Genomic DNA, 14,643 nt, shown 5'->3' on the forward strand with positions numbered 1-14,643 from the left:
GAAAGATTTTTAAAAGTGACAAACTGATCAAAGACCCCATGTTTTCTTCCCCTGTGCTGTCGGTGGGAAGGAAGGAGGGGCTGGAAGGGGAAAAAGGTGTTCTAAAAGTTTATTTTAGCTTTCATTACCCACTTTTAATTCTGTTAATAACAGATTTTCTTTACACTGTTTAAGTTTGAACCTGTTTTGTCCTCAAAGTGTTTTTCTCCTAATCCTTACCACTTAGCCTTTCAGGTTTTTTTCCCCTCTCCCCTGCTCAGCTAAAGCAGAGGGAAAGAAGTGAATGATTTTCGTGAGTGCCTGGCTTTTGGCCAGTGTCAAACCCCAACAACAGCTCAGACTCTCACCAGCAAATTATTTAAGCAAGCCAGCACCCATGTCACCCCTCAGAGGGGTTCAGCAGAGAACATTTCACCGTGTGACACAATCACACACGCAGAGATGTGAATCAAACCCTTCCTGCTTTCATGTCCTCATGGCTCCAAAGGCAACACCACCTCCTTTCCTGGATGTCTCTTGTGGTTTCCCAGAAGCCAAGGGCAGCTTTCTGCAGGGCCCAAGGCCACAGTGGGGTGCTGAGCCCCGGGGATGCCAGGTCCCAGCAGCTGTGTGTTTGTTTGCAGGAAGGACAAATGCCAGGGGCTGCCAGCACTGCTGTGAATTTCAAAGCACAGCTCAAACTTTCCGGTACACAGCTCTAATGAAGCAGATTAACAACTCCAAATTCTGTCCCTTTGGCTGAACCACCTCTCTTCCCACAGCCCATCTCTGTACCCCAGCATTCAATACTGCTCCCATCCATGGCATCAACCTTTTTCAAAACACTTCATTCCCTCCCACTGCTTTCAAGTCAACTTTGACATTTTCTGGGTAATAGCAATAAAGAAAGTCAGGATTTGTAGGACAGAAAGGCTGCAAGACAGGGTCCCTCCCACCCAGCAGAGCAGCATGTTAATGTTCTAACACGCAGCTCACAAAAGAACACAGCACAGCCCTGAAGTTACAAAACAGACTGAATGGCTGATGTGAAGAAAGTGATAAATTCACAGACAAATTAATGAGGAGACATATTCAGTACAAGGTTTCACAACAGGAAGAACTGAGATTCCTACGAACATTTTTAACCTTTTCCACACAATCGTTAGTGTCACTGTCCAGGCAGAGATCAGAGCCAGACCACAGCGCTGCTCTAACTGCAAATCCAAATCCTTGATAAATTAACCATTAATTTGCTGAGTAACTACAACAAAACCAGAACCAACTGCTTCAAATGCAGCACATAACTAGCCCAGTGCCTTCCCTGACACAAGAGTTTTTACAAGGCCTGTACTCAGCTGGTGACTGTGGTGTTCATGAGCTGTCAATGCCACAGCTGCACCATAGCTGCTCCAAGCAATTTTCAACACCATGGGGCTATGAATTATGAGCAAAACATGACTTACCATCAAAAAACCATGTTACTGCCATGTTTTTGCTTGAATTTGAAGAAAATCAAAGAACAGAAAGGCAACAAACAATCTTTGGCAATCTTGTGATATTCTTTCCCAGGGCTACCCTTGTACTTTCAGAGCCACAGAAAAATGCATTTTCCTAGAGAGCTCTAAATGTATAACTGGATATCAAATTAAAGATCTTCTAAGAGTGCCTCTTGGATTATCTTTTTATGAAATTGTGTGCTCTGTGCTCAAAAACTTGTGGCAGTCTGCCAGAGAACTGGGAGAACCAATGTGGGGTGCAAAGGAGTTTCCCAAGTTCATGATTCACAGCCTTTCCAGCATCTCCCAAAAAAGCTGTGGCTTCTCCTGACACAGCTCCTACATCCTAGAAGGAACAGAAGTATAGGAAAATAGGGCTACAAGGAAATATGTCACAGAGAAAATACATCTGAAGTAGCTAACAGTAAAAAAGGCCCTTACTTCCTGAAAGTGCCACAAAGCTTTTGGAAAAGCTCATCTCTGTATCATTACTTCCAAAATAATCTGTACTTTGTTCCACAAGGGTTTAGGTGTCCCAGGACCATCCCTGCTCACCCCCTGCAACGTGGGCTGGCCCTGGGTAGGGAGGGTGTGAGAAAGGGGCAGAACACAGGGTGCAGAGTCACTCTGCTTAGAAAGCAGAAGGGCAGTGACTCGTGCAATGCCCCTGATTTGATCAGTAAACTCGTGCCTGCAGAGCACGGATGGAGGGCACCAAGAGCCATCCCAGTGCCCAGCAACCCTCCCAGCTCCACCTGCAGCCCCAGAAGAACAAGGCAGGGAGGGCAAGTGGGCTAAAAACTAGATGTCATTAAGCAGACATTGCACAATGATAGTGGGTTGTGGCTTTATTCAGAGCTCACATTTTGCTCTGGCAGTGGCACTGGCTCTGCAGCAGCTGCCCCATCCCTGCAGCCCCAACTCTCTTTACTCCAAAGTTACTTTCAGTAACTTCTTCACAACCCTGCTGGGAAGCACCAGACACAAACATTTGGTTTTATGACCAAAAAAAAATGGCTTCAATTGAGGAAAATTTGTAACTGCCCTTTGATGAGGGGCTCCCATCCCTGCCCAGTCCCTAACACGTGCAAGATGAGAAACTTTGGAGTACTGAGCATTTATAAATTTTGAACTTGCACTGTATTTCTCAGGCCATTGGACCAAAATGAAACCACCAGCACCTTGTCTGTGCACATGCATAAATCAGTGAGCGTACGAGGGCTGCACCAATGCTCCAGGCAGGCCAAGGCTACTGCCAGGACTACAACTGTGGGAGATCTCAGCTAAAAAACCTCATCCCAGAAGGGGGTTACCTTCCTAATCTGCACAGCCCAGGGACATACCAGCACCAGGAAAACAGGAGTGGGGAGCAGGGGAAACCCAGGAAGACTGCAAGGAGCTTCAGGAAGGAGAAAAAAGGGAGAAAGGGGACAGTAAAGAGATCTGCAAGCTTTGAGCAACCACAGACTTCATCAACAGCTTCTTAACAAGTTCATCAAGTAGATTCAGTGTTGATAAATCCCTTGTCCTGTGTATCTCCAGGGAGGATAGCAGGAGCCATGAGAGCACAGCAGGCAGCCAGCAAAGGCAGAGGAAGCAGCAGCTGAAGGGGAGCATCAGCTGCTGCCACACAGTAAAAGGAGGTTGTGGGCCAAGCCCAGCACCCTGACAGCCACAGGCAGGAGCAGGACAGAGGGAGACACGCTGCATCCTCATAAATAACCCACATTTTTTCAGAAGCTGAGAAGCAAGGGCAGCCTGACCAGGGCTGCTCCCCAGGGACCAGCCCTGCAAGCCGCTGGGAAGAAAATCCCATTGCAATATCCCAGCAGACAGGAGCATGCAAAGCACTGCAGATGAAAGGACTATAAATAATCACTGCAATCAGAGCTGACCCAGGACAAGAACATTTTCTTTTCTCCCAGTCAAACAGTCCCGCACAAAACTGACATCAAGAAGCATTTTAATGGGACTTTTTCCAGAAGGGACTGATTTTTCATTCCACTAATCTCAATAGGAGATATACCCAAAACAAACTGAGCCTTTCAAAGTACATGACTTATACTGTATTTACAAGGTTGTGGAGGCACCAACAGTGCCTTTATCCCTCTTGAGGAGGTTCAATGCAACCATTTCCTTAAAAAGTCTCCAAGACACATTATCTTTTAATTCAAAGATAAGAAAGATTCCCCTTCCTTAAACAAAGTATACAGGGAAAGGAAAAGTTTTTAAAAATTAAAAAACAACGTGTGGAGCACCTCTGATATTTTCCCCCCACTACAATAAACCAAACTGGACCAAGTGCAGCATGCTGGGCCAGCAGCTGCTCACTGTGCTAGGAACAAGGTCTTTTTTGATGTCAAGTAGGTTGAGCTATAAAGCAGACTTTGAAAAAAAAAAAAAACAAACTTGTAAGAAGAAAGCAGAGTGCTTAGAACTGGGCTGGTGCCAAGCCCAAACTCCTCAGCACTCCCTCAGCCTTGGAGCACCAAAAGGAATGAGCATTTCAGGCAACTCACTGGGAAACCAAGGGCTACCATGTCCAGCCAGCCACTGCCCACTCGAGCACAGATGTGCTGAACAATCTCTGTCACCAAGCAGGTTTGAATATTTGATAGGTTTAAGGGGGTTAAGGATGTTCTTTTAAGAGGTGATCTTCCCATTACAGAGGGTTAAGAGCAATGGAAGGTGAGGTCAGGCCAGGTGCCACTCCTGAAGCCATTTAACCCTGGTTCTGCACCCTGGCCTTCCCACAGGAGCACCCCAAGCCGCCAAGGATGAAATGGCCATTTACCCTGTTCTCCTGTAAAACACAGGACCCACTGCAAAGCCAAGTCAGACAAACAGTTCCCCAAGCACACCAAAGTCTGTACCAGAAATGAGAACACTGCAGAAAGCTGAGCCAAGAACTCACAAACCCTGGGTCTTTTCAAGTTCTCAATATATCATCTCTACAAACATCTTAAAAGTCTTCCCCTTCCCCCACAAAAACACCAAACCCCCAAACAACTGTACAAATAAGGCCTCAAGCTCCCTGGAAATGTACCTCCCATGTACAAGATGGTACTAGTTTACCCGCCAAAGAAGAAGAAAAAAGTCCAATAATAGTTTTTAGATAATATTTCTAAATGAGGAAATTTTGAAATTCTCCATTGCTGAACACAGCTGTGTTGTGTCAGAACTGCGGGTATGATTACCACTGGAAACAGCTCTTTGATGACTATCACACTGGAATATCTAAAACAAGTAGAAGCATGGAAACAAAAAGTGCTTTGCCACCCAGTTTCAAACAGAATGCTGAAGACCACTGAATAATATATGAGATGGTTGGTGGGAATTTAGGTTTTTTTGGTGAAAGAGCTCTCAGATAGGGCTGTGTTGGTAGAAAAAAAGACTGAGGCTTTCTTTAAATTTAAATAAAATTACCTTGCTATTTCAGATCCTGTTACAGCTGATGAGTTTTCACCATTTTCCAAGCTTCTACATGAGAACAATTCCTAGAAATTATGTTTTACCTCAAAAGTACCTAAAAGCCCACCAAGGCTACCAGCAGCTTGCACCTTTGGTCTGGCAAGCTACAAAAGGCAGCTTCTCCTCTCAGTATTCCTGGTCCTATTTGGCACCTGCACATGCCTGCTAGCAGCAGCTCCCTGATCTCATGTTTGTTAGCAGCTGTTGGGAAGCTCTCGTCAATGCTGATGTGACAACCAACACCACCAGCACACTGCTAAAAACCCAACTCATGAATGCTGTGGACAGTGAGAGCAATCCCCAGTACACCCTCTGGAAATGGCTAAGAGATTATCCTAATTGCACAAAGAGTTTCAAACACAGCTAGTGGTGTCCTCAACACAAGCAGCCACATTCATCCCTGACTTAAGGGCTGTAAAGCTTGATTTGAGACACACAGGGCTATCTGGGAGGGAGAAAACATATTCCTTTCTGTGTGGTGGGACAGCAGACCCAGCAAGATTTGTGCAATTCATATGCAACTACGAAACTCATGTTATTTTCTGCTCAAAACACACCGTGGTAGCCACCAATAAGTAAGAGCTCATGGTTAGGAGACATGTAATAGCAGGCTAGAATGGTTCTTTGCATGCCAGAGCTTACATGGGGAGCAGCAGCCCAGGGTGAGCTTCCAAAGGTTGTTACAGACCAGAGATGGTGACTTTTATGATGTTTAACATGCCAGATCCCATACCTCAGTTAGCCCAGGGAAGAGCATGCAGCCAGAGGGTAAATTCACTCAGCATGGCCTCACCAGAGGGGGTGAGCACTGAATTAGGGCCCCAGGACACAAGCAGGAGGTCTTAGCCAGACAAAGGTGGTAAGCATAATGCTCACAGCCTTCCTTCTCATGGTGAACCCAAGATCCAAGTTTCCCATCCCATCCATCCACACTGGAAATTCTTTTCTCCAAGTGTTGTTTGCAGAGCAATCCTGGTTTTCATTTCCATGGGAAGAGGCAGCCTGGGATTTTCACTTGAGACTCAGAGAGGCCACAAGAGCCTCCCAAGGCCTCAGGCTACAAGAGAAATGGTACCTAATAAGCCAGAAGCTTTTCAGCACGCCAACAATTCTGAGCAGCAAACTGTTTCAAAGGTTTAAACCTACAAAAGGAACTGTCTGAGTGTGTGAAAACCTGTGACTATTTCTTCTACCAACTCAGGGCAAGCACCACATATAGCAGCTGGTTTTGCAGCAAAATACCACACAGCTCCAGCTCTCTCCATCCCCCAAAGTAAGTGTTCTGCCATGTACAGCATTCCCAAAGGATGGAACCCAAAGGTTCCATCAGGCAGCAACATCAGCATCCCGAGACAGAGCAGGAGAAAAACTTGGGAATTTGAGGTGAATGCAGGAAGTGATAGCTTTATATAACTGCACTGAATAACTGCTGGCCACTAAAAGCCCCGATCTCTTCAGCACTCGTGTTGAAACCTGCAAAATGTAAATCAAGCCTTTGCCAGACCAACTAAAATAGCGTCTCCCTGAGGGCTCCACAAATACCACGGCAAAGCCCGGGCTCCTGACACGCCCTGAACACCGGCCCTGGAGCTGGAAATGCCCTCCCAGCGCCTCAATTACCAGCGAGTCTTTAAACTGCAGCTACACTAGGCACAGCTTCACCTGCATACCTACACCCTGCGTGCTTGCACTTGGTTTTACCACCGTGGTTCCCTAAGGAAAGCAGCAAACCGCAGCCTCATAAAGCTTTAATGGGATAACTGGCAAACTGAGGGCATCACTGCACTGAGTAAAACACAGCAACTGCATCCCAATGCTATAAACTATCTACTTGATTTAAGTCACATTTTATAGCTCTCTCTTCTGGAAAAAAATAAAACACACTGGTTTTCTGTACTCAGAAAAACCTCTGGTCTGCTAAAAACAACGGGCAAATGAAGCCAGGGCTGAGCACAAGAACTGGCAACTCGCCTGGGTTTCCTTGTAAATGCCTTCAAATGGCAGTCATGCCTCAAACCAAGCTTTGCCGGCAAAGTGTATATATAACCAAGCACCCTCGCTCCCTCAGAGCCAAATAAAGGACTGAGCGTGTGGGAAAGGGGGAGGGGAAGGACATGGGTAATTCATTTCTTCAGCAACCAACAGCTTTCACAAGTTTTTCTTTATGTATACAAGACACCATCCAGCTTGGTGACATGAGTTTCCAGGCTAGTCTATAGCAATGATTTCAGGAGCTGACATGTTTTTAACCAAGGCAACCAGAAAATTCATCTTTCTTCCTGACAGGCAGCCTACCAGAGGGCTGCTTCCAGCACCAAACACTGTCTTGTCTTCTGAGGCAATGACAGAAGAGGAAGGAATTGATCCTGTCTGCCTTCCAGATAGCCCTGAATCCATAGTTAGGCCACCAGCATCATCAGTCAGGCACATCTGGACACCATCCCTGCTGAGATGCAGAGCACAGGCACCTGCCCCAGGAACTGGACTGCTCTGAGCTCACAGCTGATAAAAGCATGGCTGCTCTCAGTGGACATGGAGCCACCCCACCATGGAACAGCCACCAGCACGCTGAGGAGGCTTCCTCTTTATCTGAGGAACAAAACCCTGGGATAGTCACAAATCACAACAGCTGAAACCAAGGTGTGAGAGTGTCCAGAAAGTAAAAGTGGTGGGGAAAAATGAGAGGTGGCTCTAGCAGAGCTGGTTGGGAACACAAAGGTACATGTAGAAGTGGATTTTAAAAAGTGTAGAAACAACAGAAAGCACACAGAAATTAGAGCTGCAGAAGGAAAGAGTGAGAATCTGCTCTGAAAAAACACAAACCTTTGCCCCAGCAAGAGCACCTAGAACCAAAAATACTCCATGTACCTCCATGCTGTCTCTTTTCCCCTTCTTCCAGTGTTCAAGGGAGCATCTCCAACAGCACAGCATTGCTTCTGTGTGTCAGGGGTCTACAGCAATGCTGTGCTCAAGTGTATGCACACAAAGCACTGGGGAGATGCCAGAGCTATCCCAGGCTCCCAGGACAAGCAAACAGCACAGACAGTAAAAATAACGTGACACCCTGGCTCCAAAAACAAAGCAGACAACGCACTGTAAGGCCTTGGCTTCCATCTTCTACTTCAAAGCTGGCACCACTGCCTCAAAGTGCCTTTTTTTGGGAGTATATGGAAACATAGTAGGAGAGCAGTAAGAAAAAAAAAAAAAAAAGACTGGCCGGGTCATGTCTAAATAAGTAATAAATTCTGAGGAAATGGAAAATGGGGAAGCCAAGGGATACTTTTAAGAAATGTGGAAGAAAGGACACAGCAATGCTCTCCCCTCCTCTCACTCACTAACCTGATTATCCAGACACCACCCTATGAACAGGTTCAGCTCCCCCTTCTCCTGACTTACAGCCGCAAATTTGTGTCTCCAGGCCTTTTACCCACCCTTACTTAGGGAGTCTTAATACCCTCTCACACAAAGAGAAATAGCCTGTGTAACTCTAATGTTCCTGGTGCAGGGAGTGGTAATTACCCCAATTCTTCTCTCCCCAGGGAGCACCCTAACTTCTGGGCACAGATGTCATCTCCAAACACTGCCAGGATCTGAGCCTTTAACTCAGTAATAGTGATCTGTGCTGTGTTTTCCTGTATCAGGCTTTGTGCTGGCACCTAGTCCCAAAACTAAAGGTTTTTAAACTTGCTTTGAACTGCACATTGTAAGGAGATTCAAAGAAATCCACATCCACATGTTGGCAACAGACCTGCAGTTCTTACTGACCTGCTGCAGGCCCCTGTGAAATGTTAATTCTGCTCTACATGGACTGAACATTGCTGGATGTTAATCAAGACATCTCAAACTGCCAAAAAACTCAGCACAGGGCAGCATGTACATAAAACCCAGAGTCAAGGCAGCTGGTCCTGACCAGGTGCAAAACAGCATTAACCATTCAGGACACCAACACTTTCAGAAATGAAGGCAATTGCAGCATCAAATAAGGATATGGGTCTGAGCACAGAGCTTAATCCTCAAAGACCAGGCAGAACTAAATGCATGAAAGGGCTTTGTGCCTCAGAATGCCTTTATGTCCTACCCAGTGCATAAATACTCGTCAAGCTCCTTGCCTCTTAGTGATGACAATAATTAAGTGTCCCACAGACCACAGTGCCTGCGGGCACACAGAACCCAAAAGCAGCACCCAGCAGCTCACTCAAACAAAGGTGGTTTTAAGACCTCACAAAAGTAGGGAAGAGCAATGCTGCAGAGAAGTTTGGGGCATTTCAGGCTAAAAAGGAGCTGTTAGTACTCAGCAGCTCTTCAACCTGCCACGAACTCAGCAATGCAGAGAATCACACAGCACATGTGTAGAGAGATAAATGCTTTGCTGTTGTCATCTTAAAACCAACTTCACCACCACCATGGCCACAACAAGCTTCTGATTCTTAAAAGGCTTTATACTAAAAATATCCCTCTCAAAAACCTAACTAGGAAAAATCAGGCCAAAAAAACCACTCAAATACATCAAAGTCGGTCAGGCAGCTTCTGCTTTAAAGTTGTACTCTACTCAAAAAACATGGCAAAGCAAATTCCCAAAGCTCCAAGAGCCTGCAAACAAACCTGGAACACAAGTGAAAGTGCTGCAGTGCTACAGTATTTTGAAGATGCAGATGTTTTCAGCAAAATGTGTGCATTTCTTCAAAGCTCAGGACACAGCACAACGCTCCCAGTACTGTTTCTCAAAGAACACCCATATACACATGGGTACACAAAACCAAGCACAGCAGTAATACAGATGGGTGTGTGAGTCTTGCCTTGATAATGAGAATTACAATGACTGTTATTAAAAAAAGAAGTTGAGATCAAATCTTTGCTTTCCAGGACTTTTGAAAAAAAAATTCCTAATGTGCAAAGAAAAGAAAACAAAGAGGGACTATTAGATATGCTTATGTGTTATATTTATGTTGAAGCTCCAAACAGAAGGAAACACTTCTGGGGCACATGGATGTGCTCATCAGGTGACCCCAGTACAGGACTCCGTGCCATCAACTCCATCTCACCAATGCAGGTGAGAGCTCTCACAAGATCCAGCTCTCCAAGCCCTAACACCATTTTTCCCCTGAATTAGACTGTTACTGATACTAAACTTAATGCTCAACATCTGCTCTTGATTGGAAGCTGTGAATGGCTGCAGTGGGGCTTTCTTTAATATTTATTTGATTTAATGACAGGAGGATATAAGTTGTGGTTTCACCCTTCTCTCAGCTGTCTTGTCTTCCAGTTCTTAAATGATTACCCTTCCTCCATGTCATGACAGCTTGAATAACTGAATGAACAGAAAAGAAAAGCTTGTCCACAAACCAAAGTGAAGGCTAAAACACTTTATCCCAAAGAAACCTCTGGAAGTGACAACCAATCAGGAAATTTACCTTCCTTTTTTGCCTGGCTGTTACAGTTCAGCAGCAATGCTGGCTGCAGACACGCCTAACCCACCCAGCAATTACAGGACAATGCTGCCCCAGGGGGTAAGAGGATACACGGCAGATGTGCCCCGGCACACGTGATTCCCCACAGTGCCTGCCACTTTCCAAACCAACATCTCCCACCTGCATCCAAAGCTTGTTGCCTGGAAAACTCCATAATCCAGTCCTGAGCTCAGCTGTATTGGGTTACCAGCTGGACTCGATCTTAAAGGTCTTTGCACAGAATCATAGAATGGCTTGAGTTGGAAGGGACTTTAGGCTCATCTCATTCCACTCCCTGCCATGGGCAGGAACACCTTGCACTAGACCATGTTGCTCCAAGGCCCGTCCAACCTGGCCTAGGATACTTCCAGGGATGGGGCATCCACAGCACCTCACCTCCCTCACAGGGAACAATTTCTTTCTACTCTTTTTCCAACCTAAATGGCTCAATGATCCCTGGTGCATGGGGTGGGACACGATCACTGCAACCTGCTCCACCAGCTGCCTCTGGCAGGGAGGCCTCTCCTCTCACAAACCAACAGCACCTCCAATGCAGACTGCAGTGGAGCAACCCCTGCAATATTCATTGGAGAATGATGAAAATCAAGTTTACCAAGCACTGTTGAGCAGATGTGAGTAATCTATCAGCTGAGGGATGAAGAACCAGCACAGGGCCAGACCCCTGGCTGAGGATCCCACCACAGCCATGGGGTGCAGGCAGCACTGATTTAGAGCTGGTGAGCATGGCTGAGGACCTCCAGAGCAGGGACTCAATGACAGCCCCTGAACACTGGACCACCCAGGGCCTGGTTATTGGCACTCACCCAGGCATGGCCCCAGCAATGCCCATTGTCCAGGTGACCTTTCAGCACAGAACGACAGAATGGGGCAGGTTAGAAGGGACCAGAGTGGGTCACTGGGTCCTTCCTTTCTGCTCAAGGTGGGACATTCCAGAGCACATGGCACAGGATTGTGTCCTGACAGGTCTGGAATATCCTCAGTGAGACACTGCACAGCCTCTCTGGTCTCTGTTCCAGTGCTTGGTCACTGCACAGGAAAGAACCTCTCCATCATGGTGGAACTTCTTGGGCATCCATTCCTGCCCATGGTCTCTTGTCCCATTGCTGGGACCCAGGGAGCAGTATGCTGTGTCCAGCCTCTGAGCCCTCCCTGCAGACCGGGACAGACAGGGCTCCTCTCAGCCATCTCCTCTCTAAGCTGAACAGTCCCATCTCGTGAGGGAGATGCTCGAATCTCTCCATCATCTCCAAAACCTCTGCTAGACCTGCTCCAGGTCCTAAGGAGCCCAGACCTGGACACAGCATTCCCGATGTGCCTCCCTAGGCCTGAGGACAGGGGCAGGATTAGCCCTGGAAGAGCTGACTGTGCTGGTCCTAACACACCCGGGGACACCACCGCGCACAGGGCACGCTCGTGGACACCTCCTTGTCCTCCAGGAGTCCCGGCTCTCCTTCGCAGCGCTGCCCTCCGGCAGCTCAGCCCAGCCTGCGCTGCAGCCCAGGCTAACTCTGCCCCGGTGCCTCGCCCCGTGCCCGCTGCCGCCCTTACCGAGGTGCAGGGTGAGGTTGACGGCGGTGGGGTGCTGCACGCCGGCCAGCATGGTGCGGCTCTGCCACCAGGTCGCGTCGGCCGGGCTGTTGTAGTCGGTGAGGAAGGCGGCGCCATGGCTCAGGTGCGGCTGGGCGGCGTCGCAGAGGTGGCAGGACTGGGTGACGCCGGTGACCCCGGTCTGCACGCAGTACTCCTCGGCCGGCGTCCCGCACGTGTGCGTGGCCAGCACCGTGGCGTTGAACGCCGCGTTCACGAACTCGGGCATGCAGCGCTGCGCCCGCCCGCTCCGCTCCTCCGCGCACTCGTCCATGGCAGCGCCGCACCGCGCGGGCGCCCACAGCCACAGCAGCCACAGGCACAGCGCCCAGCGCTCGCCGCCGCCCCCCATGGCGGGGCTGCGGTGGGCACGGAATAGGCTCGCTCGCTCGCCGGGTGCCACCGCTCCGCGCCGGCCGCGGGCTGAGACGGGCGAGGCCCGGCGGGGCGAGGCGAGGCGAGGCGAGGCGGGGCGGGCGCGGAGCAGGCCGGGAGCGGAGTCCCGCAGCGTAGCCGGGCTGGAGCTGCCCCCGCCTCGCGGAATGCGCCGGCTTAAAGCGGCGATGACGGCGGTGGGCCCGCTCCCACAGCATGGGCAGCTCTTGCCCTCGCCCTCACTGCAGCGCCGAGTGAGTGACCGCGGCAGAGCGCCGGGCCTGCCAGCGCACCCGCACCGGCACAGCCCCAAAACTGAGCCCTTTACACAGTCACCGAATCACTCAGGTTGGAAAAGACCTCCAGGATCATCGAGTGCAACCTTTCCGCGATCCCTGCCTTGCCAACCAGATCAGAGCCCTGAATGCCACGTCCATTGTCGTTTCTTGGACACCTCCAGGGATGGGGACTCAGCAGCCCCTTCCACTGTCTAACACCCCTTCTATGAAGAAATTCTTCCTAATGTTCAACCTCAAACTCCCCTGCTTGGCTTAGGACTATGTCCTCTATCCTGTCACTTGTTTACTGGGATAAGACGCCAACCCCCGCGGCTGTCCCCTCCTGTCAGGAGCTGTGCAGAGCCACAAGGTCCCCCTGAGCCTCCTTTGCTCCAGGCTGAGCCCCTTTCCAGCTCCCTCAGCCCCTCCTGGTGCTCCAGCCCCTTCCCCAGCTCTGTTCCCTTCCCTGGACGTGCTCCAGCCCCTCCATGGCCTTCCTGAATTGAGGGGGCTAAAAGGGACACAGCTCTCAGGGTACCTCAGCAGTGCCCAGCGTAAGGGAGGAATCACTTCCCTGCTTCTGCTGGTCTCACTGTTTCTGATTCCAGGTGTCCACCCAGGCACACACTGTCTCATGTTCAGCCAGCTGTCAAACACCACCACCAGGTCCTTTGTTCATTTAAATGCTTTTCATAGGGAAAATAAAAAGTCTCTTGAGAAATGCAAGAAAACCGGTTGTGGGTTGCCAGCTAAGCGACGCCAAACCTGGATGGTTTGTGCCATCCAAGGACATGATTCTAAGCAGATCTCAGGGGACACACCTCAGCTACTGTAATTTTTAATGAACTTTTGGTTATTTCCCTACCATAACCCAGATCTCTCTGCTGCTTAGATGCATCAGCTCTGCCAGACCTGGCCATACACTGCATTATGGTTTTTAGCTATCCTAAGATCTCCCCACAACTTTTCAGGTTAAGGAATTGTGTAAAGATTGTGTAAAATCCAGAAATCCTGTAAAGCCAAAATGTCTCTGCCCACGGCAGGAAGTTAGGCTTGATGACCCTTAAAAGGTCTTTTCCAACCCAAGGCATTCTGTGAATCTACAAAACTGCTTTTACAGGAGAAAGTGCCTCCAGAAGCCTTCTTGGTAAACAGGAAACTACTCCTTGAGAAAAAATTGATAGGGGAGTCAAGGAAAGGCCTTGTAAACTTGGTTATATCCCGAGAAAGCCTGAATGCAGCCTGTGGCTGAAAGAGCTGAAAAAATACAGTCTGTTCCGGGAAAAAATGCACATTGTTGTTTTAAAGTAAACACATGTATCCTACAGAAGTCCTTGCATGAAGAGCCCGAGCTGGACTGTTCGCAAGGTCTGCACAGCACATACTGGTCAGCACGCCTGGAAATTGTCCTGCTGCTGGGAGCTGTTTTTACATGTGTGGCTGTTCTTGCACATCAGTGGGGTGATTCCTCTTTCTGCCTCCCCACAGAGCCACGGAGAGAATGTCTGTGCTGAGGGTTCCCCCAGCACCCCAAGGGGCAGCAGAAGGGACACAGAGCAGCACAGAGTCACCGCTGCCTCGCTATTGTTCAGGCTGGGATGACACATCTCCAGTGGAAAGTTGGATTTCCGCTGCTTCCCCCACTTTTCCTCCTTTTCTGAAAACAAGCCCTCTGTTGTGAAAGCAGTGCTGAGCTGATGCCATCAGGGCAGAAGCTCTGAAAACAACATGCTGATGGAGCTCCTCAGGTTCAGCAGCAGCCTGGCTGGTGCCTGGAGCTGAGAGAGGACACAGCAGGATGGGCAACAAGGAAAGCACATGGAAACTCGATGTGAAGAAGGGAAGGATTAGGATAGAGGTGAGAGGGGGGCAGGGACCACAAGCAGGATCAAAGGGTGTTGCCACAAATCCCTATCAGCGATGCAATGAGATCATCTGTCCATATGCAGAATGTTCCCATGGGTAATGGAAAAAATTCTGCTTCGCACA

At 48.9% G+C, this 14,643-nt stretch overlaps 1 protein-coding gene across 1 annotated transcript in view; it reads right to left on the minus strand.

Moving 5' to 3' along the window:
* Nucleotides 1-12,423, minus strand: part of LAMC1 (laminin subunit gamma 1) — a 67,399-nt gene extending 54,976 nt beyond the window's left edge. The window contains exon 1 of the mRNA XM_059477740.1: nucleotides 11,963-12,423. Within this exon, the coding sequence (XP_059333723.1) occupies nucleotides 11,963-12,353 (391 nt within the window). The 5' untranslated portion in view covers nucleotides 12,354-12,423. The remainder of the gene's footprint in view (nucleotides 1-11,962) is intronic.
* Nucleotides 12,424-14,643: the final 2,220 nt, after the last annotated feature.

The sequence above is a fragment of the Ammospiza nelsoni genome, chromosome 9 (assembly GCF_027579445.1).
Source record: "Ammospiza nelsoni isolate bAmmNel1 chromosome 9, bAmmNel1.pri, whole genome shotgun sequence".
In the NCBI taxonomy this organism is placed as follows: Eukaryota; Metazoa; Chordata; class Aves; order Passeriformes; family Passerellidae; genus Ammospiza; species Ammospiza nelsoni.